General features: G+C 38.0%; 3 protein-coding genes across 5 annotated transcripts in view; 1 reads left to right on the top strand and 2 right to left on the bottom strand.

The window, feature by feature from the left end:
- Positions 1 to 9,383, bottom strand: part of LOC116292563 (cyclic nucleotide-binding domain-containing protein 1-like) — a 19,689-nt gene extending 10,306 nt beyond the window's left edge. The window contains exons 1-8 of one of the 3 annotated variants that reach the window (XM_089034452.1): positions 9,272 to 9,383; positions 8,714 to 8,840; positions 3,798 to 3,896; positions 2,856 to 2,934; positions 2,481 to 2,585; positions 1,812 to 1,870; positions 1,155 to 1,320; positions 189 to 337 (exon numbers count right to left, since the gene is read on the bottom strand). In XM_089034452.1, coding sequence (XP_088890578.1) covers positions 189 to 337; positions 1,155 to 1,320; positions 1,812 to 1,870; positions 2,481 to 2,585; positions 2,856 to 2,934; positions 3,798 to 3,834 — 595 coding nt within the window. In that variant the 5' untranslated portion in view covers positions 3,835 to 3,896; positions 8,714 to 8,840; positions 9,272 to 9,383. Of the gene's footprint in view, positions 1 to 188; positions 338 to 1,154; positions 1,321 to 1,811; positions 1,871 to 2,480; positions 2,586 to 2,855; positions 2,935 to 3,031; positions 3,193 to 3,797; positions 3,897 to 8,713; positions 8,841 to 9,271 lie in introns of those variants that run through there. The other 2 variants (XM_089034453.1, XM_089034451.1) reach the window with 2 other exon arrangements.
- LOC116292551 (tetratricopeptide repeat protein 5) lies at positions 3,265 to 13,464 on the top strand. Its single transcript, XM_031699892.2, has 10 exons — positions 3,265 to 3,422; positions 4,221 to 4,565; positions 4,882 to 4,939; positions 5,516 to 5,605; positions 6,528 to 6,619; positions 8,742 to 8,795; positions 9,334 to 9,480; positions 10,672 to 10,886; positions 11,755 to 11,899; positions 12,630 to 13,464. The coding sequence occupies exons 1-10, from the start codon at positions 3,369 to 3,371 to the stop codon at positions 12,747 to 12,749; spliced, it is 1,320 nt and encodes a 439-aa protein (XP_031555752.1). The 5' UTR covers positions 3,265 to 3,368; the 3' UTR covers positions 12,750 to 13,464.
- LOC116292549 (centrosomal protein of 76 kDa) lies at positions 13,268 to 23,703 on the bottom strand. The gene is made up of 10 exons (XM_031699891.2): positions 23,360 to 23,703; positions 22,742 to 22,933; positions 20,746 to 21,026; positions 19,412 to 19,759; positions 19,021 to 19,184; positions 18,453 to 18,573; positions 17,448 to 17,552; positions 16,408 to 16,515; positions 15,515 to 15,732; positions 13,268 to 14,120 (listed from the first exon to the last, which is right to left on the bottom strand). Exons 1-10 carry the CDS (start codon positions 23,643 to 23,645, stop codon positions 13,982 to 13,984), a joined length of 1,962 nt encoding a protein of 653 aa, XP_031555751.2. The 5' UTR covers positions 23,646 to 23,703; the 3' UTR covers positions 13,268 to 13,981.

Below are 23,703 nucleotides of genomic sequence, written 5' to 3'. Positions count from 1 at the left end.
AATAGGGTTTTGGTGGACGTCAATCCAAATGTTTCCATGACAATATTGAAAAATACAAAGCTTTCAAGAGCACATGCCTATAGAATGCTGTGAAAATGCCTTGATTGACGTTCACCTAAACCAGTTTGCTGCGACAGCATATTGTACTATTTTGTGCATGTGATTGTAAAGCACTGTAACGTATTTACCAGTGCATCCCTCGTCACTCCATCTGTCTAGTTGAGCCACGGCACATAGTTCCATCATAACATGAGGCTCTACATATCCTGATATATCAGGTAAAGACATGAGATGTTTAAACAAAGCTTCATTCTCTTTAGATTTCCTCTCAAATGGCCTGAAATATAATGATAGATAGATAGGGGTTTCATTAAGGGTGGGGGATCACAGAATGCTAGAGTAATTTAGCAAAATTTTCCAGCTTAAACTTCTATTTAAAGCTTAGTAATTTATTAAAATGTTCACTCAGACTCTCTGGCTAGTTCATGAACTACTATCAAGTTGAAACTTAGGCCCTGTTTACATGGGAGGAGGATGATCCATTGGGTAGGATCTTCCTTGCAGGTGAAATAACTTTTGCGTTTAGTTTACATGAGAACGGTAAGAAGCGAAAGGGCTGTAATTACTCACATTCATACCACAGAAGTCCCAAGATAAATATCCCTTAGCCCTAGTAGGCGAGTTATCTCTCCTTTTTCGTTTAAATGTGTTTTGCTAGAGTCAAACACAATCCTAGTACTAGGATCTTTCTATCTTTCAGACAGGAAGATCCTAGTACCCGAAAGAAGTCCGCAGATTCCCATGTAAACGCAATTTGATAAATGGATAGATGATTCGCCTGCAAGGAAGATCCTAGCTGTAGGATCATCCTCCTCCCATGTAAACAGGACCTTAATGAAACTCTTGTTAGATCTGCCCAGAGGTTGTTTCAGGGTTTGATTAACTAAAGTTGAAAGTTACAATATAAAATCAAAATCATTTTGACTCCAAGGGGCCAATTCAATAGTGGCACCTAGGTTCAAGGCTACCACATGGTGAATACAGAGTATCTGACCCTCCCCACCCCTAGAAAATTCCATCTTCTCTCCAGAACTATAGATATTTACCACAGGTAACCCACAGGTAAGTAAGTACTAGACTAGTATTCTACTCACAGTTTTCTCAGTATCTTGCGTATGGATTTGATTCTTGCATTGAATATACTAGTTCGTGATGTGATAACAAAATTGTGCTTGTGTAGCTTGAACATGTGCTGTGATATACTGTGACTACAGAGGTATTCGTCAAACCCTTCACACTGGTGAGGAAACAGCCCTTTATCTGAAGCAAATACACGCCATCATCAACAAGGACTGCAAAACTCAGATCTCTTCAGTAATTGCTTACTACAATCACGTGACTTTCTGGAGTTGACTGGGGGCAAACAAGCGGTTTACTGAGGGGCATATAGCAGATGTTAAGTCAAAACATGTCACAATGAGTCCTCAAACTATTGTATTTGACTATTTCTACAACATGAAACCAGAAAACAAGACAAAACCACCTTCAAGATTCTACAAGCCATTAAAAATGCTGCTACTACCAGAAGTGACATCTATTGATAGCAACCTATAGATAGACTTCAAATGTCAGATATCAGACCATGTGTCATTCCCTTTAGCATTATTTTTTAATCTGCAACAGACGACCTTGTGGTGGTAATGGTAATGGTTTTCCAAAGGAAATTACTGAAATATTAGCCCCCCCCCCAATCCAAAATTTGCTCTTCTGCCCTTGAATTTAGTAAGAACACTATTGATCTCTGTACTAACCATGAGGTATGACTATTTCTTTAGCAATCATAGGATTCTTGTATTCTTTCTCATTCTCTCTGAAACCAAACAGAAGATATGAGAACATTAATTTTCTAGTATTGAACTTATTATATTTAATCGCAATATTTAATGCTTATACTAAGCAACTAACCAACCGACTGACAGACTGACTGACTGATTGACTGACCGATTGACTGACTGACTGACTGACTGACTGACTGACTGAACTGACTGACTGACTGTATGACTGACTGATTAACTGACCGATTGACTGACTGACTGACTGATTGACTAACTCTACTGACTGACTGACTGACTAGCCAACTGACTGACTGACTGACTGACTGAACTGACTGACTGACTGACTGACTGACTGACTGACTGACTGACTGAACTGACTGACTGACTGAACTGACTGACTGACTGACTGAACTGACTGACTGACTGAACTGACTGACTGACTGACTGACTGACTGACTGACTGACTGACTGACTGGCAAACTGACTGGCTGACTGACTGATTAACTGACTGACTGACTGACTGACCGACTGACTAATTGTGAGCAAGAAAGAGAGGTCACTGGCCCCCTGTTGTACAAATAGTAGTATGATTGATGTGGATTATAAATTATATAGCATGTTTATTGATATCAAGCATGGCAATACCTTCTGTCTTCGGATGTTAAAGTGGACAGTTTTTGAGGTTTCTTGAACATTTTTGTATAATTCTTCATGAACATCTCATGGGCGTCAGGCGTTGATGGTACAAGTCTACAAGAGAGATAGTAAAAGCTTGTTTATAATCAAAATTCATGAGCTACACAAGACAGTACTCAACAAAAATATTTATTGTCTGCAATAAAATAACCAGTTGTAAAATAAACAATTAATAATCAAACAGATGATATTGTGCGCTAAAAGTCTTTAAAACTGAGAATATAATGAAATTAGATATATTTTTACTTTGCAATAAAATCTGATTTATGGAACAAGATCTAATATGAAGACAAATTAAGAGTTAAAAACGGCTCTTTATCTTACCTTTGCCCAATACCATCGATTTTACAGAGCATCTTTAGACAGTCATAGTTAATCAAAGGTTTTCCAACCAGACGGGGCACTAGAACCAATAAAGAGAACAATTAGTATCGGATAAGAACGATATTAAGGGATCAAGAATACATAAAATGGTTTCGAAGAGCTCCTAAATGACTCACAAGAATGACGGTCGTTACGTGTTTCTTCGCTAAACTTTGCACTCCAAGAACTTTGTAAATCTCTAATTCCTAACCGAGCCATTATGAATAATATTCATCTAAATCAAAGTAAATTATTTTCGAAGGTTTTTAGGGTAAGATGGTTATTAGAACAAAGTGATAACAACATTGGACCAGCACGCGCTCCATCGTCATAGCAACGGGTTTTTTGGCGGAAATGGGGTTCCTTTGTATTCAAAATGGCGGTCGGACGGGAACATTTTTTCTCTTAACAAAAGTGACTTTTTTTAGCTCGTTAAAAGAATATAAATGCCTTGATTTATAAAAGGAACGAAGCATGGAGGTCGAAGAAAAGCCTCCAAGGGAAGAAGTCAGTATAGAAGAAGCGGAGGTAAGGAAGATTTTAGTTTATTTATTCGCGTTCAAAAACAAAGAAAAAAAATTTATAGACAGTCGTCAGGAGTGCGCTCTTCAGCTGTTTACGTGACTTGAAGGAAATCTTTATTGCGCGTTTCAGCTTTGTGTTTTTCTGTGCCTCAATGAATAGGAAGTATTATTATCTTGTTTGATTTCTTTGTGATTATAAAATTGTCACTGAAAAAATATGGATTTGACAGAAAAAATCTTTCTTATTAACAAAAATTCTGTTTCATATTTTTTTCGAGTTTTAAAACCAGGTATAGCTTCATGCAGCATTCATACATGTTAGACACCCTTTTCAGAAATCCCCTGACCTCACTCGAATCCCAGCTTCTTGAATACATACTCAGTAACTTTGCATAGGCATCCGTACTTTTTTTCATCTACTTTAGCTAGCTCCACAATTTTCTTCTCGTTGTTTTATGTCCTTAGGCCAACTCTTTATCTAAAAAATAAAAATAAACATTATTTTAAAGAGGGTAACTACATGTTAGAGTGAAGGCATTAAACCCGTGAAGTAAAAAAAATACTAGTCAATATGTAATAGTCAAATAGACACAAAAGAAAACAATGGAATTAGGGTGTACTAATGTGTATTAGTCTAACATCTATTTCACAGGCTTAGTGACTTCACTCTAACCACAAAGAAATCTCTGATTCTAAGATCGAACTAGAATATTGAATTGTTTAGTTTTATTTTTATTTTTGGAATGGAAAACAGTCTTTAAATTGCAGAAGAAGAAAAAATCAAATATCTTAATAATTTTAGGCAAAAGTGCAGGAATTGTATGACTTCAGAGATAACTACTTTGAAAAGAATGGAATTGAAAAGGCACCAGTAAAGAACCAAGAAATAGAAGCCAAACTAAAAGAGGTGCTCAGTATTTTAGATTATGTGCATGCCGCACCAGAGGACACTGCAAAGTGTTTGTATCTGAGAGGCAAAGCATTGAACGTCAGGGGAGATTTTGAACAGACTGCACAAGATGCTTTGTCAAAGGCAGTAAAATTGGTGCCAAACTTGGTAGAAGCATGGAATGCACTGGGAGAGTGTTACTGGAAGAAAGGAGATATGGCTGCGGCAAAGAATTGCTTTACTGGAGCTCTGAGTCATGTAAGTTATGAAGGATTCATTTTTGAGATAAACAGGAAAATGTGTAGAGGTATTTTGAAGGGGCGAAAGGACCCATTTACTGCCAAGCATTGTGTCATGGGTGTCAATCAATATTTAGGGAGCCATATGTCAACATAAGTGAAGTGAGTCCTGGGACACATTTTATTTTATTTTTGGTTCTGCTTATTTTGTTTTGGTCCCCCCCCCCCCCCCCCTTTTGGTTCTGCAAATCATTGCTCGTGCACCTCCCCTGCAAGATCCCTGGTTACTCCACTGCATGGCCTATTCTAAGTTCATTGTATTATCTTGTTTTCAGTCTAAAAATAAGGAGTCTCTAAGAAACCTATCTATGGTTCTGAGGCAGCTTGGAACAGGTATTATACAATAAACTCTTCATATTTTACAACCACCACTCCCCATGTGGGGCTCTTCTGTGAGGTTCCCTCCACACACCCTACTACATTCTATATTTGCAACATACAACACTCAACTCACATGTTGCTTTTTACGGAGGGAGGAAACTGGAGATCCCAGAGAAAACCCTTGTGACAAGGGAGAGAACAACACATCAAACAAACTCAACTCACATATGATCCTGAGTTTGAGCCGAGGCTCGAACCTAGACCACCGTGGTGAGAGGAGAGCGGTAAGCCACTATGCCACCTTTTGATTTATTCCTGGTACTCTCAATGTACTGTAAGGTTGTATGGTGTTGTTCTCTCCTGTGCTAGATGAGTTTTTCTCCAGGTTCTCTGGTTTTTCTTCCCTACCTGAAAATCAACATGTAAGTTGAGAGAGAAAATGGAGGGGAGGGAGGGAGAGAAAATGAGGCGAGGATAGAGAGAAAGTTAAAAAAGGATGAGGAAAAAAGAAAACCTGACTTAAATTATTTCCTGCTGATGTCAAAAGATGAACCAATCTTTAAATTCATTTTTAAATAATGTTTTTAGAAGCAGCGGAAAAAGCTGAGAATGTCAAGAAGAGTGTATCAATGGCTAAAGAAGCCCTTTCCTTGGACATATCAGATGGCATGTCATGGTGTATGTATTGTTATCAAACTCATTAATAATTCATGAGGAAAACACAATAGAAATCACGACCGTGAAGAGTTTTGTAAATCTGATACAGAATCATATTCATTTGCATAAACTTTAACTTGGATTTTCTTGGGCAGATTCACATTAATTTTGAAAATTTTAGTGAAACACAAAGGAACTAACCTAGACATTTGATAAGCAATCTACAGTATGAGTGTTCATGTTGTATCTGATGTACAAACTCTCGCCTACGCCTCAAGTTTGTATATCTGATACAACACGGCCACTCCTACTGTATATATTACTTATTATCTGACAATTGGGTTTTTGCAATATGGTTGTCAGAGCTAAAGGAGATAGGTGATAAGCGATAGGAGATAGGTCATTCCAAGATCCAGGGCTTTCAGAATAATAGGCCCTTTGCAGCTCAGTAATCACGTGCTGATTAATTCACTGAGAGCAAATGAATGAACATCTTGATTCCCATGGGTGAAATATACTGGTGAGCAAACAAACTTTCTACAACCTGTTTTGAGAGATCGTAATAAAACTGCATTTCGTGACACACTGGTTACACATCATTTCATTCAGTTCTTTACAAGTAGCTAAAAAGAATCACAAATTTAAAATAAAAACAATAATTTTGCTCAACAGTACAGACACATGACCGTTAACTGCAAAGGGCCTATTCTTTTCTGTCTTGGAATGGGCTATCACCTATGGCTCCAACAACCTTTTTGAAATATATGCATATTAATGGGGTAAATAGATTGTAAATAGTTCCAAGTTATTTTTTAAGATTGCTTTGGAATGAGTAATAAAAGCATTTTTATATTTTATGATGAAAATAATGATGACGATAAGGAGGAGGAGGAAAAATAGTTATGCTGTATAAAAATAAGACAGTCTTGTTTCTTGTTTTCAGATATTTTAGGCAATGCTTATTTGTCACAGTTTTTCAGCGGCACCCATTCACCTCCGATACTGAAGCAATGCATGTCTGCATACACCAATGCTGTGAGTTGAACCGATGATTATTATCACATATAAATAGCACGAATGCAATACTCAAGAAGTTAACTTGTGTCAAATTCTGTGTAATCTGTGCCTTTTTTAACCTTGATATAGGACTAATGTCTGAAATGTTATTATAGATCCAACCTTTTTAAAGGGGGCTTTCCATTAAGTCAATATAATACAATATAACCAAGAGCTGCTAGTTCTGAAATGTTACACGTCAGTTTTTTTAACTGGACCAACTCGGCCCAAACCGTTTTTAAGAACTGACGGCATCATCTGAGAACTGGCTGCTCAATTCAACTTAATGGCAACATCCAAAGTCTTCTTCTATTTCACTTGTTGTATTCAACACACCAACACAGTCCCAACTAGTAACCACTAGTCATTCTTATTCACTTGCTGTATTCAACACACCCACTCAGTCCCAAATAATTACTGATCTTATCAAAATCCATTGTTTTCAGTCTGCATTATCCCAACGAATGCATAGATGAAAATCAGACATATTTAGTTCATTCATTATTGGCTTTGTTTCTATGATAAACAAGCTAGAAAGAAAACAATTGGATTTTGATAAGAACAATAATTCTACTAGATAATTATCTATTAACTAGTACCCACTAGTCATTCTTATTCACTTGTAGTATTCAACACATCCACACAGTCCCAACTAGTACCCACTAGTCATTCTTATTCACTTGTTGTATTCAACACACCAACACAGTCCCAACTAGTAACCACTAGTCATTCTTATTCACTTGTTGTATTCAACACATCCACACAGTCCCAACTAGTACCCACTAGTCATTCTTATTCACTTGTTGTATTCAACACACCAACACAGTCCCAACTAGTAACCACTAGTCATTCTTATTCACTTGTTGTATCTAACACACCAACACAGTCCCAACTAGTAACCACTAGTCATTCTTATTCACTTGTTGTATTCAACACATCAACACAGTCCCAACTAGTAACCACTAGTCATTCTTATTCACTTGTTGTATTCAACACATCCACACAGTCCCAACTAGTAACCACTAGTCATTCTTATTCACTTGTAGTATTCAACACATCCACACAGTCCCAACTAGTAACCACTAGTCATTCTTATTCACTTGTTGTATTCAACACATCAACACAGTCCCAACTAGTACCCACTAGTCATTCTTATTCGCTTGTAGTATTCAACACATCAACACAGTCCCAACTAGTACCCACTAGTCATTCTTATTCACTTGTTGTATTCAACACACCAACACAGTCCCAACTAGTAACCACTAGTCATTCTTATTCACTTGTTGTATCTAACACACCAACACAGTCCCAACTAGTAACCACTAGTCATTCTTATTCACTTGTTGTATCTAACACACCAACACAGTCCCAACTAGTAACCACTAGTCATTCTTATTCACTTGTTGTATTCAACACACCAACACAGTCCCAACTAGTAACCACTAGTCATTCTTATTCACTTGTTGTATTCAACACACCAACACAGTCCCAACTAGTAACCACTAGTCATTCTTATTCACTTGTTGTATTCAACACACCAACACAGTCCCAACTAGTAACCACTAGTCATTCTTATTCACTTGTTGTATCTAACACACCAACACAGTCCCAACTAGTAACCACTAGTCATTCTTATTCACTTGTAGTATTCAACACATCCACACAGTCCCAACTAGTAACCACTAGTCATTCTTATTCGCTTGTAGTATTCAACACATCCACACAGTCCCAACTAGTACCCACTAGTCATTCTTATTCACTTGTTGTATTCAACACATCAACACAGTCCCAACTAGTAACCACTAGTCATTCTTATTCACTTGTTGTATTCAACACACCAACACAGTCCCAACTAGTAACCACTAGTCATTCTTATTCACTTGTTGTATTCAACACACCAACACAGTCCCAACTAGTAACCACTAGTCATTCTTATTCACTTGTTGTATTCAACACATCAACACAGTCCCAACTAGTAACCACTAGTCATTCTTATTCACTTGTTGTATTCAACACACCAACACAGTCTCAACTAGTAACCACTAGTCACTATCTGTCAGCTTGCAATCTTACCTTATATTGTTTGGTCATACATCAACAGGAGAAAGACCCAAGAACAGCCAGTAATCCTGATTTACACTTCAATAGAGCCATGGTCAGTTACTTTTCTTTCAAAGATGGAAAAAGTTGGACTTTTACCCTATGAACACCAATGTTGGGGGTTATTGTGATCAACCCACACTGACCAAACACTAACACTACCAACATCTTAGCATTACATAATTGACCACTTATCAACCCCTTGCTGTTACATTTTACCAACACCGACCCCACTTTACCAAGTTCAAGTTTCAAGTTTCAAGTTTATTTTTGCAAAAGAATCTCTATATTTACACAATTTATCACCCTCCCACAAATAGCACTAAACTAATCTAGGCGGTGCATAACTGGCCATATTCCAACACATTTCATTACCATAACCAACCCCACTGTCACTTTACCATTGCATTACAGACCACTGACAAAATTAACCATTACATAACCAACACCTTACCAATCACTTACCAAACACTTATCATACAATGCAAGTTAATCACAATTTCAGAGTCATATTCTTTACTATAATATTACCTTCATTTTTAACTTTTCGCTGTCAGTATTTCCATGTCTAATATCTGGTTGTCATATTCCAGGCATACAAATACCAAGAGGAATACGAGCACTGCATCAATGACTTCAAGAAAGCCTTTATCTTTGATCCAGGATTCCAAGAGGCTAAAGAACAAAGGAAAAAAGTACTTCATTATTTAACGAGCACCATGGAACTGGTGAAAGCAAAGGTACATGTAAGACCCTTAGCCCTGTCAATCAGGGTGGGTAGCATGGGTGGCGTACTGCTTGCCTCTCACCACTGTGGTCTGGGTTCAAGCCCCAGCTCAGACTGGATCATATGTGAGTTAAGTTTGTTTGATGTGTTGTTCTCTCCTGGAGAAAAACTCATCTAGCACAGGAGAGAACAACACCATACAACCTTACAGTACATTGAGAGTACCATGAATAAACCAAAGGATGGCATGGGTGGTGTAGTGGTTTTCTGCTCACCTCTCACCACTGTGGTCTGGATTCGAACATCGGCAGACTCAGGATCACATGTGAGTTGAGTTTGTTTGATGTGTTGTTCTCTCCTATGCCACAAGGGTTTTCTCCGGGTTCTCCGGTTTCCTTCCTCCGTAAAAATCAACATGTGAGTTGAGTGTTGTATGTTGTTAATATAGAATGTAGTGGTAGTGCTTGTGGAGGGAACCTCACGGAAGAGGCCCGTACAGGTAGTAATGGTTGTAGAAATATATATAATCAATATGTCACCAACGAGGCATTGATAAAATCAAGTTTGAATGTTTTGTAAGTTTGCAAAAGGCTGTATATATTCACATGGGCAGAGATCTTTGGGTCTACTCTCCCTTGACCTGGGTTTTTCCTCTGAGATCTCAAGTATTCCTCTCTCTGCAAAACCTACCATGCTAAATTTAAATTCCACGTGTGTTGAGTTAGCCTTGCCCAAATTTGAATCAGCCTAGAGGTTGTTAAAGAGCGATATGTACAGCGGTTATGCCATATTTTACCATTGTTGTCTTGAGTAATATTCATACAATGAAATAAATATATTTTATTAGACATTTTTGGGTGCATTACAGCATACATAGAAGATATTTCGAAGTAGCATGAAGATAATATGAAGTTTATCTTCAACTGATGAATATATTCGAGTGAGCACAGTGAAAGAGTGAAATGTTTTTCAACACGAGAAGATAAACTTTATATATTCAAGACAATGTGTAATTTTCTTTTTATTATACAGACACATTCATATGAAAAATATTAGTGGCGTATTTCCCCGTAAAACATTAATGTCTTCATAATATAGGTAGACATTTTTTCAGAGACTGCAACAGGCTCGACAGAATACAAAGACAAGGAACAAAGTGCAAAATCTCTATACCTGGTATTTAAATGTTTTTCTGTATTTGTAGGGCAAAATCAAAGCCAAGAGACTCACATCAATGGTACAATCCCTTGGTGATTCTGAACTAGGTCCCTACGCTGGTGGTAGCTACACCAGTCCTACAGGAATGACAGTTAAGTTAGAGTGTGTACCTACGACAGAGTTAAAAGCTGGTTTTAATGAAGGAAAGGTAGTGATGGGAAGAATGGTTGGTTCTGTTGCCATGGATGACCCGTTACCATAGTAAGTAGCAATATTCATGGGCATGTAGAGCTCCCTTAAATAGACCTCTTTTACTAGGCGTAATGTTTTCCCATTACAGACCTTGTGTCATTCCCTTGAATATCATTTCTTTGTTTAACAGTTGTGCATAACAAGACACATGAATACGGATACAACTCAAAGAATCCTATTCTCAAGAGAACGAACATAAAAAACCTCTACCTTGGGCGTAATGTTTTCCCATTACAGACCATGTGTGTCATTCCCTTATGTATCATTTCTTTATTTAACGGTTGTGCACTTGAGAATACACATGAATATACTAGATACGACTCAAACAAAGAAACTTTTTTTGAAGAGATGATATGTGTTCCGAAATGGGGAAAAAAATTACGCCCAAGGGATTGGCAGAACACTTGAGAAGTGTTGTCTGAGAGTTCACTCTGCTTTATGACTGCATACAGCACTATTTAGTACTTTTTCAAGCTAAGTTAGTGTATAACATTGTCACAGGTTTATTTGTTCACTCTGTTGTTCATATAGACCTATGCATGTGATGTCAAAGCAGCTCAATTTGGAGGACAAAACAAAAGAATTTCAATCTCCTGATATTTGGAAACCTATTGTTATGTCCTCCAAATATTGAGCTGCATTCTGACATACTGCAAAGGGGTCTATAGCCATGCATAAAAGTGTTAGAGATAATGATTCAATGTAAATCAATGACAATTATGATATCTGCCTAGCCTCCACATGCTCTTTTTGTTCGTTGGGCTTCCTATGGTAAGGACATAAATAAATAACACAGGGATCCCAACAGAGAATATATGGAGTAGCCTGCAGAGAAGGCTAATTTCTGCCATTCATGGATCCTTTTCCTATTATACAGTACATTTGCCATGATTGACAACACTGGACATTGCTTACCTGTCACTGTCTACAACATGAACATGAAATCTGGTTTTATGGTCGGCGATTCTCTAGCCATTCCTGAACCCTTTATACAAGTTACTGATTTTACAGAAGATGGCAAGGTAACTAGAATAGTACACAAAAATAAAATGTATCTTCTTAGCTTACAGCGCAACATGCAAAAGTATGACCACATGTATATTAATTTCAATGTATTATTTGGTAAAACCAACCAGCTTCACATCAAATTGTGTCAGTTTCACATACAAAAGCCTGTGCATAGAATTTTTTGAATACATTATATGTGGTTATACTTTTGCTTGTTGCACTGTAAGATGAGTTATGAATCTAAATTTTATGAGAAAATGGTATTTCTATTTGGAAGACACTTTTGAAGGATGTTTTCTGCAGAAAAGAGGTTGATTTTGCTGTAAATGTATGAGGGAATGAAATTTGGGATCCTTCCATTCATCGATCTATCCACCTATGTACCAATTAGCATTTAGTTAGTACAGTGATACTTCTATTAAGCAGACACCCTTTAATTAAACAAACACTAACTCAGGTTGGATGGGTGGATTGATGGCTTGAAGGAGGAAAAGATAGACAGATGGGTGGGTGAACTGCTGTATAGATGGATGGAAGGATGGATAAATATGGATAGATAAATGGATGATGAATGGGTGGGTGGGTATACAGCTGGATAGGTGAATGGGTGGGTCGATGGAAGGATGGATGGAAGATGGGTGGGTAGATGGATGAAAGGAATGATAGAGAAATGGGTGGATGGATAGATGGATGGAGGAATAACAGAATAGATGGTCATTTATTCTTGCTCTATTTACTTTTTAGGTGTACAAGTTTGAGTCCATACGAGTAGACAACCCTGTAGTCCTCATTGTCAACAAGAAGAAGCTTGGCAAGAACCAACTTGCTCCTTCAGTTCTCTCTGTTACAGCCAAAAATGAATAACATGTTAGTGTGTGTTCTTCAGTGTTTACGATAAAATCAAAAACTTTCCATACTTACACATTGTCTTGAAAGAATGAACCAAATCGCAAAATGTTTTCAAGGTTTGAAATACAATTTTTTTCGTTTTCAATGCAAGATTGCTTTCCCTAATTTCGTGTTAAATTTTTTTCTTTAAAAGTTAATCATAATTCAAAGTACCTGTAAAATGGTACTATACACAAGGCTGCAAATAAGTGCTGATCATTAGAGAAGTGTCTGGTAAAGATGATCACTTGACCAGTAAATGATTTGCATTGGCCAGACATTTGACCAGACATTTGATCAAACACATTCGCCACAATACAAGTGAATGATAGCTAAGTTACTATACTTATTGACGAGATATCTGCTGCGAAAAAAAGTTTTTGTCCTATCACACTTCAGTTTTTTTTATGCAAGTCAAAGTAATTCCTTTGACCTGATAAATAACTGGCTTGACAAAATAATTATTTGCAGTCTTGATATCTTTCTAAAACATATTACAACATTTTCTCTGTTTTATTGTATGTTTGTACAAAGAGTGCACATTGTATGTACTATTTACATCATCTCTATCCACCATTTCTTCCATGCACTATTTAATATCGACTAGTCTTTTATACAAGAAAAATAATAACCACAAGCAAGTATTGTAATAAGTTATTGGTTACAAAATATATAGATGAATATTCTTGGACTTGTGTTTGTATTTTCTAGAAAATAACTCCCCCCCTGTCCTCTCCCACTCAGGAGGATTATTGTGAAGTTCAATAAAATGTCTCGTCCATGGAGGAGATTGGGATTTCCAAGGGGTGGGGAGGGTCTGAGGAGGGTATATTGTGTAGTTCCAGAAAATATCCATACCTCTCCCATGGAGGGGGATTGGAATTTCCAAGGGGTGGGGAGGGTCTGAGGAGGGTATATCGTGTAGTATCAGAAAATATCCATACCTCCTCCATGAAGGGGGATTGGAATTTCCAAGGAGTGGGGAGAGTTTGAGGAGAGTATCAAAAACTACCTATACCTCCCCCATGGAGGGGGGGTGGGTTGGAATTTCTAAGGGGTGGGGAGGGTCTGAGAGTACATGTATGTCATTAGTAATACTTCCCCGGTGGTTATACTATTTACATGGTTCTCGTAGTGTGCTTGTATGTGATGTGGTTGTGTCTCAGACTTGAGCCATTAATAAGTGATATAAGCATGCATGCCGGATGCTATGATACTGATTTATACTTGACGGCAAACATGATCCATGTTGCACAGGCACTCTCTGGGTATGCAAATACTCTGACCCTTACTGCAAGCCTGACATGGTCACCACGACAACATACTATTTCCTCGCACACTGGGGATCTGCAAAGTATGAGAGGGTGTTGTCATTCACTTTTGGTGCAAAAGGGAAATGTAGAGTCAATGAAGGGATGGATGAACATAAAGAAGGGGAAATGGGAAGTAAAAAATAAAAACTTTCCTTTATAAAATGATTTGTTTGTATCCTCCTCCCCAAGCATAAACCTTAGGGACCGGTCATTATTTACAGGGGGGGGGGGGTGGTGGAAATGAGAAATGTGATGCTCAATTTTTTTGGGTCCACCCTCCATAGAGAACTCAAATTTTAGTGAAGGTTACAAGTATCTATTACACAATTTTTTTTGGTCCCCCCCTTTTTGGTGCACAAAAATGTTTGGTCCCCCCTCATTTCCACCAGCCCCCCCCCCCCCCCCCCCCTCCCTGCAAACAATGAACAGTCCCTTATGGGCAGCAAAAGATTCTGCAACAAGACCAGCCAACCCTTCACAATTACACAGTTTGTACTAAAAATAACAAAGTTTCTTACAAAAATGTAACCCTCCCTTTGATTCAGCCATCCAACCAAAGGCCCCTTCTTTGTGTTGGATAAACCATACAGAGTAAAATGTATTAGATTCTTAGCATGTAGAGGGAGCAGCCCCTGTATCCCCAAAATCATTACAAACTTGATGGAGCCACTGTTTTAAGTGAAGAGAAAATCCAATCAAACAGAAATGATCCCTCTCCCAATCATAATAATTATAATAATAATATACTGTAATAAAGTTTATTATTATTATTATTATTATTATTATTATTATTTGCTTGGTTGCTTGCATTATCAAGCACTCACAAAGCAGCTCTATTGGCCTACTGGTCTTAATATAGACAGGGCAGAAAAACGGGTTCTACTTTCGACGTTTATGCGTTAATAAGCTTTATATTTCATAAACAGGCTCTTTTGGGGCTGATTAACAAAATACCAAAATTTGGGGAAATTTAAGGGATGGACATTTGAGATATAATGCCCTGAACGTTGGGAGAGATGATATTTTGATCAGTACAAAATAATAATTATAACGGGGTTCCTATATAGCGTATTTTACATGGTCTCAATGCGCTTCACAATCATGACCAGTGGAGGACTTTATGGGCTGCATGTTTAGGTGCTAGTAGCAGCCGTGCAGCTTACAATCATGAGTGATTGTAAGAAAAAAACCTTTTTGCTAATACCTCGAAGTAGAATTGCTCGAGGTTAGCAGAATTTTGTGAAAAGTTTAAAGCACAAGAGACACGAATGAAACACTAAACGTTTTTAGCATGAATTCGAGAGATAAAGAAAAAAATAATTGCAAAAGTAGCAGCCTTGTTGTTTTTCTGCTCTGTCCTTAATATAATGTTTAGAGGTCTCATTCACCAGTAGCTTTGGCATTTAAACAACGAATCATAGATGTTACCTTAGACATGAAGCGAAGGCCCTTCTAGCATTTCTGTGTACAAACTGAATGGGATACCCCTTGAAGGTGTGCCCGTCGGGAATAGCAAGTCTTATAGCCTGTTGAAACTCCTCATTGCCTGCTGTGATTCCAGTACAGTGCTCCAGTTCATAGGCAGCCAGGGCAGGCGTCAAGATGTAACATAGTTCATCATACCAAACAGTGCTTAATCCAAGGTCCTGTTTAATAGTAATGATTGGGACTGCTCAATAATTATGCTGTGATATCAACATTGTCATTATCATCATCATATCATCATCAAAATCACCAACCATCACCATCATCACCACCATCACCACCACCATCACCACCATCACCACCATCACCACCACCACCACCATCACCACCATCATCACCATCACCACCACCATCACCACCACCAGCACCACCATCACCATCACCACCATCATCACCATCACCACCATCATCATCATCACCACCATCACCACCATCATCACCACCACCATCATCACCACCACCATCACAATCATCATCACAATCAGCACCACCATCATCATCATCACATCATCTTCATTATATTCATCATCATCTTAATCATTATAATCCTCATCATATCATCATCATCATCATCACATCATCATCATCATCACCACCACCATTATCATCATCACATCATCTTCATCATATTCATCATCATCACATCTTCATCATTATCATCATCATCACATCATCATCATCATCACATCTTCATCATCATCATCACCATGCATCATTCATCAACAGCATAGAATATACAATTCACCAGGAATTCACTGCAGGACCCAAAACATTTGTAACAGTAGATAGCTGGGGATGATATACCCTGTGAGGTATAAATGAGTGTTTCAACATACTCTTCTGTGTTCTGCGACGAGGCCCCTCAGCTCATATTCCATGTCATTGCTAACTAAGGCTGCATCTATGGTAAGAGGAAATAATGGCGGCAAGGCTGGGACAGGAGGCTAAACACAGGAAATAAATAATAAATAAATAATAATCAATCAGACAATCAATAAAATTCGTTTATAAAGGATAACATTACATTAAGACTAAGACAATTGCCCTATTTCACTATGACGTCACTGCTTGTTTATGTGGGGATAGAATCACCAAATCCAATAGAAAATTCAACAAAATTTGCTCCTAGCGAAACAGTTTAATCTAAAATGGCCTGGTTTTCAGATATAATATATGTTAATATGTACTAAAAAATATTCTGAGTTTGCTGGCTATTCTACTTCTCTTCGTGGATTGATACGGGTTTTAAAACAATTTTCAGTGAATTTGCTTTGATTTGACCCCCTCCGACGACCATGATCCTTTGTGTTTAAACAATAGATTGTTTTGATGTGTCGTCATAGTGAAATAGGGCAATTAGACCTTGCCCTCATGGTCTTTAGGTCAGGCTTCAGGTTTAATAGACCTAATCCACTGTTTTCCCATTTCAAACCACGCATCATTCCCCAGAGTATCATTTTTTTGTTTAACGGTTGCACATGAGAAGACACATGGAAATGGATACAACTCAAACAAATAATCTTATTCTCAAGAGAATGACATGTAGAGTGAAATAGGGGAAAACATTATGCCCAAGTGGATTCGTTCCATCGTTGAATAGCTTACTAACAAACCTGTGGGCCTCATTCCACAGTTACATTTAATGTAAATATTTGTGTTATATATACAGTAGCACCCTTTCTAAGTATATTTTATTCAAAGGTGCTTACAATCATTAGGTGGCTTATCGTATGAGGTGTAAGCACTGAGGGTGTTCACTGCCAGTGGTTCTTTTACATCCCTCTGATATTCCTGATATTGGTTAGTGTAATGATGAAGTGTGGGGAGACAGGACCGCATTCCGTCACACTACTGCCGACAGAAGCTTGACTCTTACCAGTATTTTTGGTCCACATGTAGATTTTATTGCTTCTTCACTCATGGCTTTCCATAGCGATTCATTGTGTAACTCAAACTGACAACAATCTACTGCATCAGTAGGCTGTAACAATCATCACAAAACACATTAAAAAGAGTGTTACACTGCGACTACACCAACCAAGGCCACCCAGACAAATTAGCCAATCACAATTGAGTATTTAAACAATAGAATCGGTACAAATTCTTACATTTTTTCTTTTAAAAGCATATATATTACTTTATATGAGTGTATGATCAGAAGTGAACAAGAAACAGTTTAAAACCCAGAATTCACCAATTCATCTGTTATTTGGCATCAAAAAATCTTGATTTGTGATTTTGATATAATTTTTGTTGGGGTGGCTTAGGTTAATGTAGTCACACTGTAAAACTAAAGGAGGAATAAAAGACAAAGTGGATGATAAATGAAATAATAAGGAAACTGAAGAAGTGGGACGGCAGTACTTCATCAATGGAAGGGTTTTATAACAGACTGGAAGGAAGTTTCTGTTAACATACAGGTGCATGTGCTTATATTATTATATTGGGGATGGCTTATAACTGGGGATTCTATGGTGTAGAGTTTTGCACCGTCACGTGACGGCAGCCATGTTAGATGCAAGGAACAATTAATGCAATCATTTGACATGAGCAAGAATTCAATTCCCAAGGGCAAAGGGAGGTTATTATTCTGCCAATGATCTAGCCACAGGCAGTCCAAGCTGGATTATGGCATTGGCACGTGATGGTGCAAAACCTCTATACAGCTATTTCAAAAAAGGTTGAATACTGAATACTGCATACCAAATAGTGCATTCCAAGACCAAAGTACATTGTGGGTCATAGTGATATTTCCTAAAGTAGGATTAATATTAATAATTTATTGTGTTTTTAGTGTCTTCCATGCAGTATTCAGTATTCAACCTTTTTTGAAATAGCTGTATCTGTGTAACTACCGTAACTACACACTCAGATATTGTACCTGACTATTAGCATAAAACTCCTTGTGGTTAAAGACACACCCAACTGTTCTATATGGATGTGACGGCTGGGTCTGTTTATCTAGCGGTGGGTCATCAGGATTTATTGGTCGATGAACATATCTGTGTAAGAAATAATGGTGCAGATATTGTTACAGGAATGATCATATCTGCTGTATATGGAATGGACACCCTCGTCAGACCCTCCCCACCCCTTGGAAATTCCAATCCCCCTCCATGGGGGAGGTATGGATATTTTCTGGAACTACACGATATACCCTCCTCAGACCCTCCCCACCCCTTGTAAATTCCACTCCCCATCATTGGGGGAGGTTTTTGTTTTTTGTTTTTTTTTTTCTCACAGCTTTATTTGGGAAAACTAATATTACAATGTATTGAATAGAAAAGAAAAAAAAAGTTACCCAGAAAGGAAAGTCACGAACGGGACACGAGACCCATGCAAGGTGACCACCTCATGAATTGTTGAAATAATTAAACATAAAAATATATGGATATTGGATATTGATTGGTACTTGTCCATGGTCGAATCAAAATGGTGGATCCCCTTACCTGTGAGCAGTAAGACTTTCCCAGAATGCTGCTTCCCCATCAGGGCTGATGGTGACTACCCAAGTATGTGCGGCACCTTTAGCTTTAGTACCAACACAGACATATGCATTCAGCCCAAACCCAGTGAGTAGACTACATAATAGAACAGCATGGTCTTCATAATCCTACAGGCCAAGACAAAAATATTAGCAATAATGCATGGCTTTGACTCAGACAAGAGCGAACCAATCACCGTTGCAGCAGTTTTCCCAGTGGAATTAAAATCTTGTCCCACAAACAACTACACAACATCTGTTTTAAAGAATTTTTTTTCTTCATAGGACAGTAAACCATAATAACTATCAATTTTCTACCATCTATTTAATTATGTTTGTAGTTTTACAGTACTTACCCCCTTTCCCTTACACAAGAAAGCATGCAGGCTACTCCACATCTCAGTCCTCCCTCCCCCAACAGATGGTGTATGTTCGTATCCCAGTAGACTGACAAACCTAGCTGCCTGTCTTGGACTGTCCAGCAGTCTTCCAGCCCTTAACGGCTTAACAAACCAGCACACTGGCCTATTGGTTGCGACTTCATCTTGTGCAAATATCTTTACTAGTCTGTTGGAATGTGAGGGCCGGATTTGTAGGTATTCTCTCCACCACTGCTTGGCGTAAATGAGAAATAGACGCTCACGCTCAGCTATTCTGTTATGTTCCAAATTGATTTGTGCATTGACTACTTCTTGTGTAAGAATCTAAACATTTAAAACAAATTTCTTTAATTAATCACTAAAAAAGATTTGATTAAGAAAATAAATGCAAGAATAGACCCCTATCGGATTCCAAATTACTGCTGTGTTTCTTGATTACAGACTCATTTGCACAGGGTTAGCCTCGAGTGTGTGCAGAATATTCACGTGTTCCAGTCAAGGTCCGTCGAGTTTCAAAGTGTTTGTATTGTTGAAGTTGTGCATTCTTTACTTTACCGTTGGTATTTGTGAATATTTAAACACTGATACGAGGCTAACCCTGTGTAAATGAGTCTGTAATCAAGGAACACAGCGGTAATTTGGAATTCGAACCTGGTCTATTGCTGGATGTTTCGAAGACATCCTGTCATTATTTTCAAAAACATTTAATGACAGATCAAGTGTGAATTACTGTATGACAAAGTAAATACAAGTACATATTAATAAAGATGTTTTGAAAATAAATACACTTCCATAAAGGCCAGTGGAATTTCAAAGTTGTATTTTTGAAGTCGTGCATTCTTTATGTTACCAATGGTATTTAACTACCATTATTGTTGAAATAAGACCCATGAGGCTTGATGTCTCGTTTGCTGACTAGCATATCAACAGCCGTCAATAGCTTGGTCATACTTTTTTTATGATTATTATTATTATTATTATTATTATTATTATTATTATTATTATCATCATCATTATTTTTTACAATTAAGGAGGGTAACACTAGGTGTTACCCTCTAGATGTTTACAAAAATTATTTTTTTTACAAAATACAAAGGTATGCATGTTATTTACAATTAAGGAGGGTAACACTAGGTGTTACCCTCTAGATGTTTACGAACCTTTTTTTTTTGCTTGGTCATACATTATTTCTGCATGACTTAATGTTACTGGTCAGAATGATCAGCAAGGCACAGATTTGACTGAAATAGTTCCAATTCTGGTTAGACATTGTCTAATGACTGGTTGTTTTTTAAGCTGTTAACACTAACCTGAGCAAGTCTAGGAATCATTTCAAACTTGATGTCTAGGATGCCCACAGGGACTTTTGACTCTGTTCCAACACCATTGAGTTCTAGAGGAAAGGAAAGTCTGCCTGATGAAGAGAACAGAACATTCCTCCAGTGTAGATAATGAGAACCAACCAGTGTTGTGTCTCCGGCAGGGTCTGTCTTGATGAGTACCATATGGATGGTGTCAGACATGGACAGTAGTGTAGCAGTGTCAGCCATTTTGTTGGGTAATTGGTCCTTTTGCAGCTCAAGAAGGAAACCTGTGACAAAAAATCATGGGAGGTTCTTGATACACCTAATTGAAAAAACGTAGTCGGGTTCGAGAAGGTCATATCATCAAAAAAAGGATTTTGGGTTCCTCCAAAATGTATATTATATTTGCATATAGACATGTAAAAATGCACAGTAGAGCAAAGTCAGTCGACCTAGATTAAGAACATGCCAAAGCCATGATACATAAAATGTGCACAGGAAGGGAAAACTGCAATACACATGAAATTAGCATAATTGTTTGTCTTCCCATGCTCCCCTTTGGTCTTAGCTTTGATAATATGACCTTTTTTGAACCCGACAACGTTTTTTCAATTAGGTGTATATGCATTTCTACATATGGACTCAATGTACTAAGCAAACAGGTCACATGACCCTAGGTACCATACCATCGTAAAATGATTTGTTATGTTAAATTTATTGAACACACAAAGTGAAATTGGTAAGGACGTTAGTTTCAGCTCAACACTCTTTTTATTGCAGGAGAGTGGGGGTAGTGGGATTCATTTGGCAACCCATACAAGAAATCTGACCCCCCTTTCCATTGTTGCACAAAAAAGGGCACCTCCCTTGTTATCCCTATATTGCAAAAGTACTGTTAATTGTAAAAGTGCTGTGTTATTCCTATACACCTTTCTCATAAATGGCCGCCAAACTTGGTTGGGACTAGGGACAATTGCATGGAAACGAGGTCAGAAAGACCTTAAATTTGTGTCAAAGTCATTCACCCGCACTTCAAGAGACACTTAAAAGAACTTCAATTGATGAGATGAATGACTTTGACACAAAAAATTGTTCTGACCTCACTTCCATTCTATTGTCCCTAGTCCCAACCGCGTTTGGCGGACATTTATGAGAAAGGCCTATTCTTATGTGTGGCCCCCTCTTGAGCCTGGTGTTAGGTTTTACAGAGGGAGGAAAACTGGAGAACAACCTTCAAACCAAGAGAGAGACTTAACATACTCTGCTAACATGTGATGTGGAGTCTGGGAATCCAACCCAAGACCCAGAGGTGAGTGCAATACTGCCATGCAACCTGTGATGCCATGCAATCATTATTGCTGGGTTTCACTTGATGTCATTTCCTGTCTCATGTGAAATGTTCATCAGCTGAATCCCAAGTTTTCAATAGAATTCTTTCTGGTTGACAGCACATGGTGGTCAGTGTTTGATCACCATTTGGAGCAGATAATGAGATGCAAGGACTTTAATCAGTTGATTGAAACCTAGCAATAGAATTCTTTCTGGTTGACAGCACACGCTGGTCAGTGTTTGACCACCATTTAAAGCAGATAATGAGATGCAAGGACTTTTATCAGCTGAGTGAAACCCAGCAATTGCTTACTATCAATCACATGACTTTTTGGAGTTAACTGGGGGGCAAACAAGCAGTTGACTGAGGGGCAAATAGCAGATGTTAAGTCAAAACATGTCAAAATAAGTCCTCAACAATTGTATTTGACTATTTCTACGACATGAAACCAGAAAACAAAAGATCAAAGCAACCTCCAGGATTCTACAAGCCATTAAAAGCGCAGCCATTACCGGAAGTGATGTCTATTGATAGCAACCTATAGAATTCTTGCTGGCTGACAGCACATGGTGGTCAGTGTTTTATCACCATTTGGAGGAGATAATGTCAGAGATTCAAAGACTTTTATCAGCTGATTGAAACCCAGCAATTCAACATGTGACATTGACTAACCTTCACATATATCAGGCTCACATGCACACGGCACAGCTCTAGACCTAAACCTTTGACCTCTAAAGTGAATATGAAGCGTGAATGTTGAGGTCACTCTTCCAGGTATTGGCTCAGGATCCTGTAGGTGCTCCAAGAATGCCTTACCTCCCAGCACCTGTAGATATAGGTACCTCTTGGTAGGGTCTATACCAACTGCAACAGATGTATACACAAGTTTATTTCAAAAAAGGTTGGAGAGAACAGTAAATGTCAAACATGAGACAGCGTTTGCATGACCGAAATGAGCCTGAAGTCTTCGATATTCTAGTAAATACCTCTTGGGTTTCAGGGCTTAAAATAATGGCATGGTGCAAATCTTGAATCAGGAAAAAAAAAATGTTAACCAAAACTTAAAATAAGGCACATAACTTATGTCAGCAAGACCACCCCTTGAACCCCAAGACTTAAAAAACTTATCTGAAGTGAATATGGTACAGGAAATGCGTTAAAAAATCTAAAAAAAAGGTATTCTTTAGTTTTACACCTTACACTTTTTTCAAGAAATAGAAATTATATTTTTCGACAAAAATGTACATTTTCAAGTTTAATTCGTCCAAGGAATTTTATTATTAAGCTTACTTTTCGGTGATTCTTTCTCCTCAAAGACTTCTCTTCTCTTTTCCTTCGGAGAACGAGCTTTCCTCTGCTCTCTACCAAGGCCTTCAAACCTCAAAGACTTCATAACTTCGTCTACGACACCCTTGTCCTTCAAAGCTTGAAGAAGACCAGCTTCATCAATGTCTCTATTCTCTCCAGTAAACGACTCTTCTACACAACTTTGAATCCTTGAATGAATACTAGCGTGTGACATATGATCGTGGATAATCTGCTTGAGCTCGTGGACTTTTTCTGGCGGCAAAGTCATTCTAATTTAAGGAGAAAAGAATTTTTTTTACCCTCGAAAATTTCCAAAACAAACATTC

The sequence above is a fragment of the Actinia tenebrosa genome, unplaced genomic scaffold (genome assembly GCF_029948245.1).
Source record: "Actinia tenebrosa isolate PJP-AT-01 unplaced genomic scaffold, QUT_ActTen_1.0 PGA_scaffold2__45_contigs__length_23673736, whole genome shotgun sequence".
In the NCBI taxonomy this organism is placed as follows: Eukaryota; Metazoa; Cnidaria; class Anthozoa; order Actiniaria; family Actiniidae; genus Actinia; species Actinia tenebrosa.
This window is presented reverse-complemented; position numbering and strand designations above follow the sequence as displayed.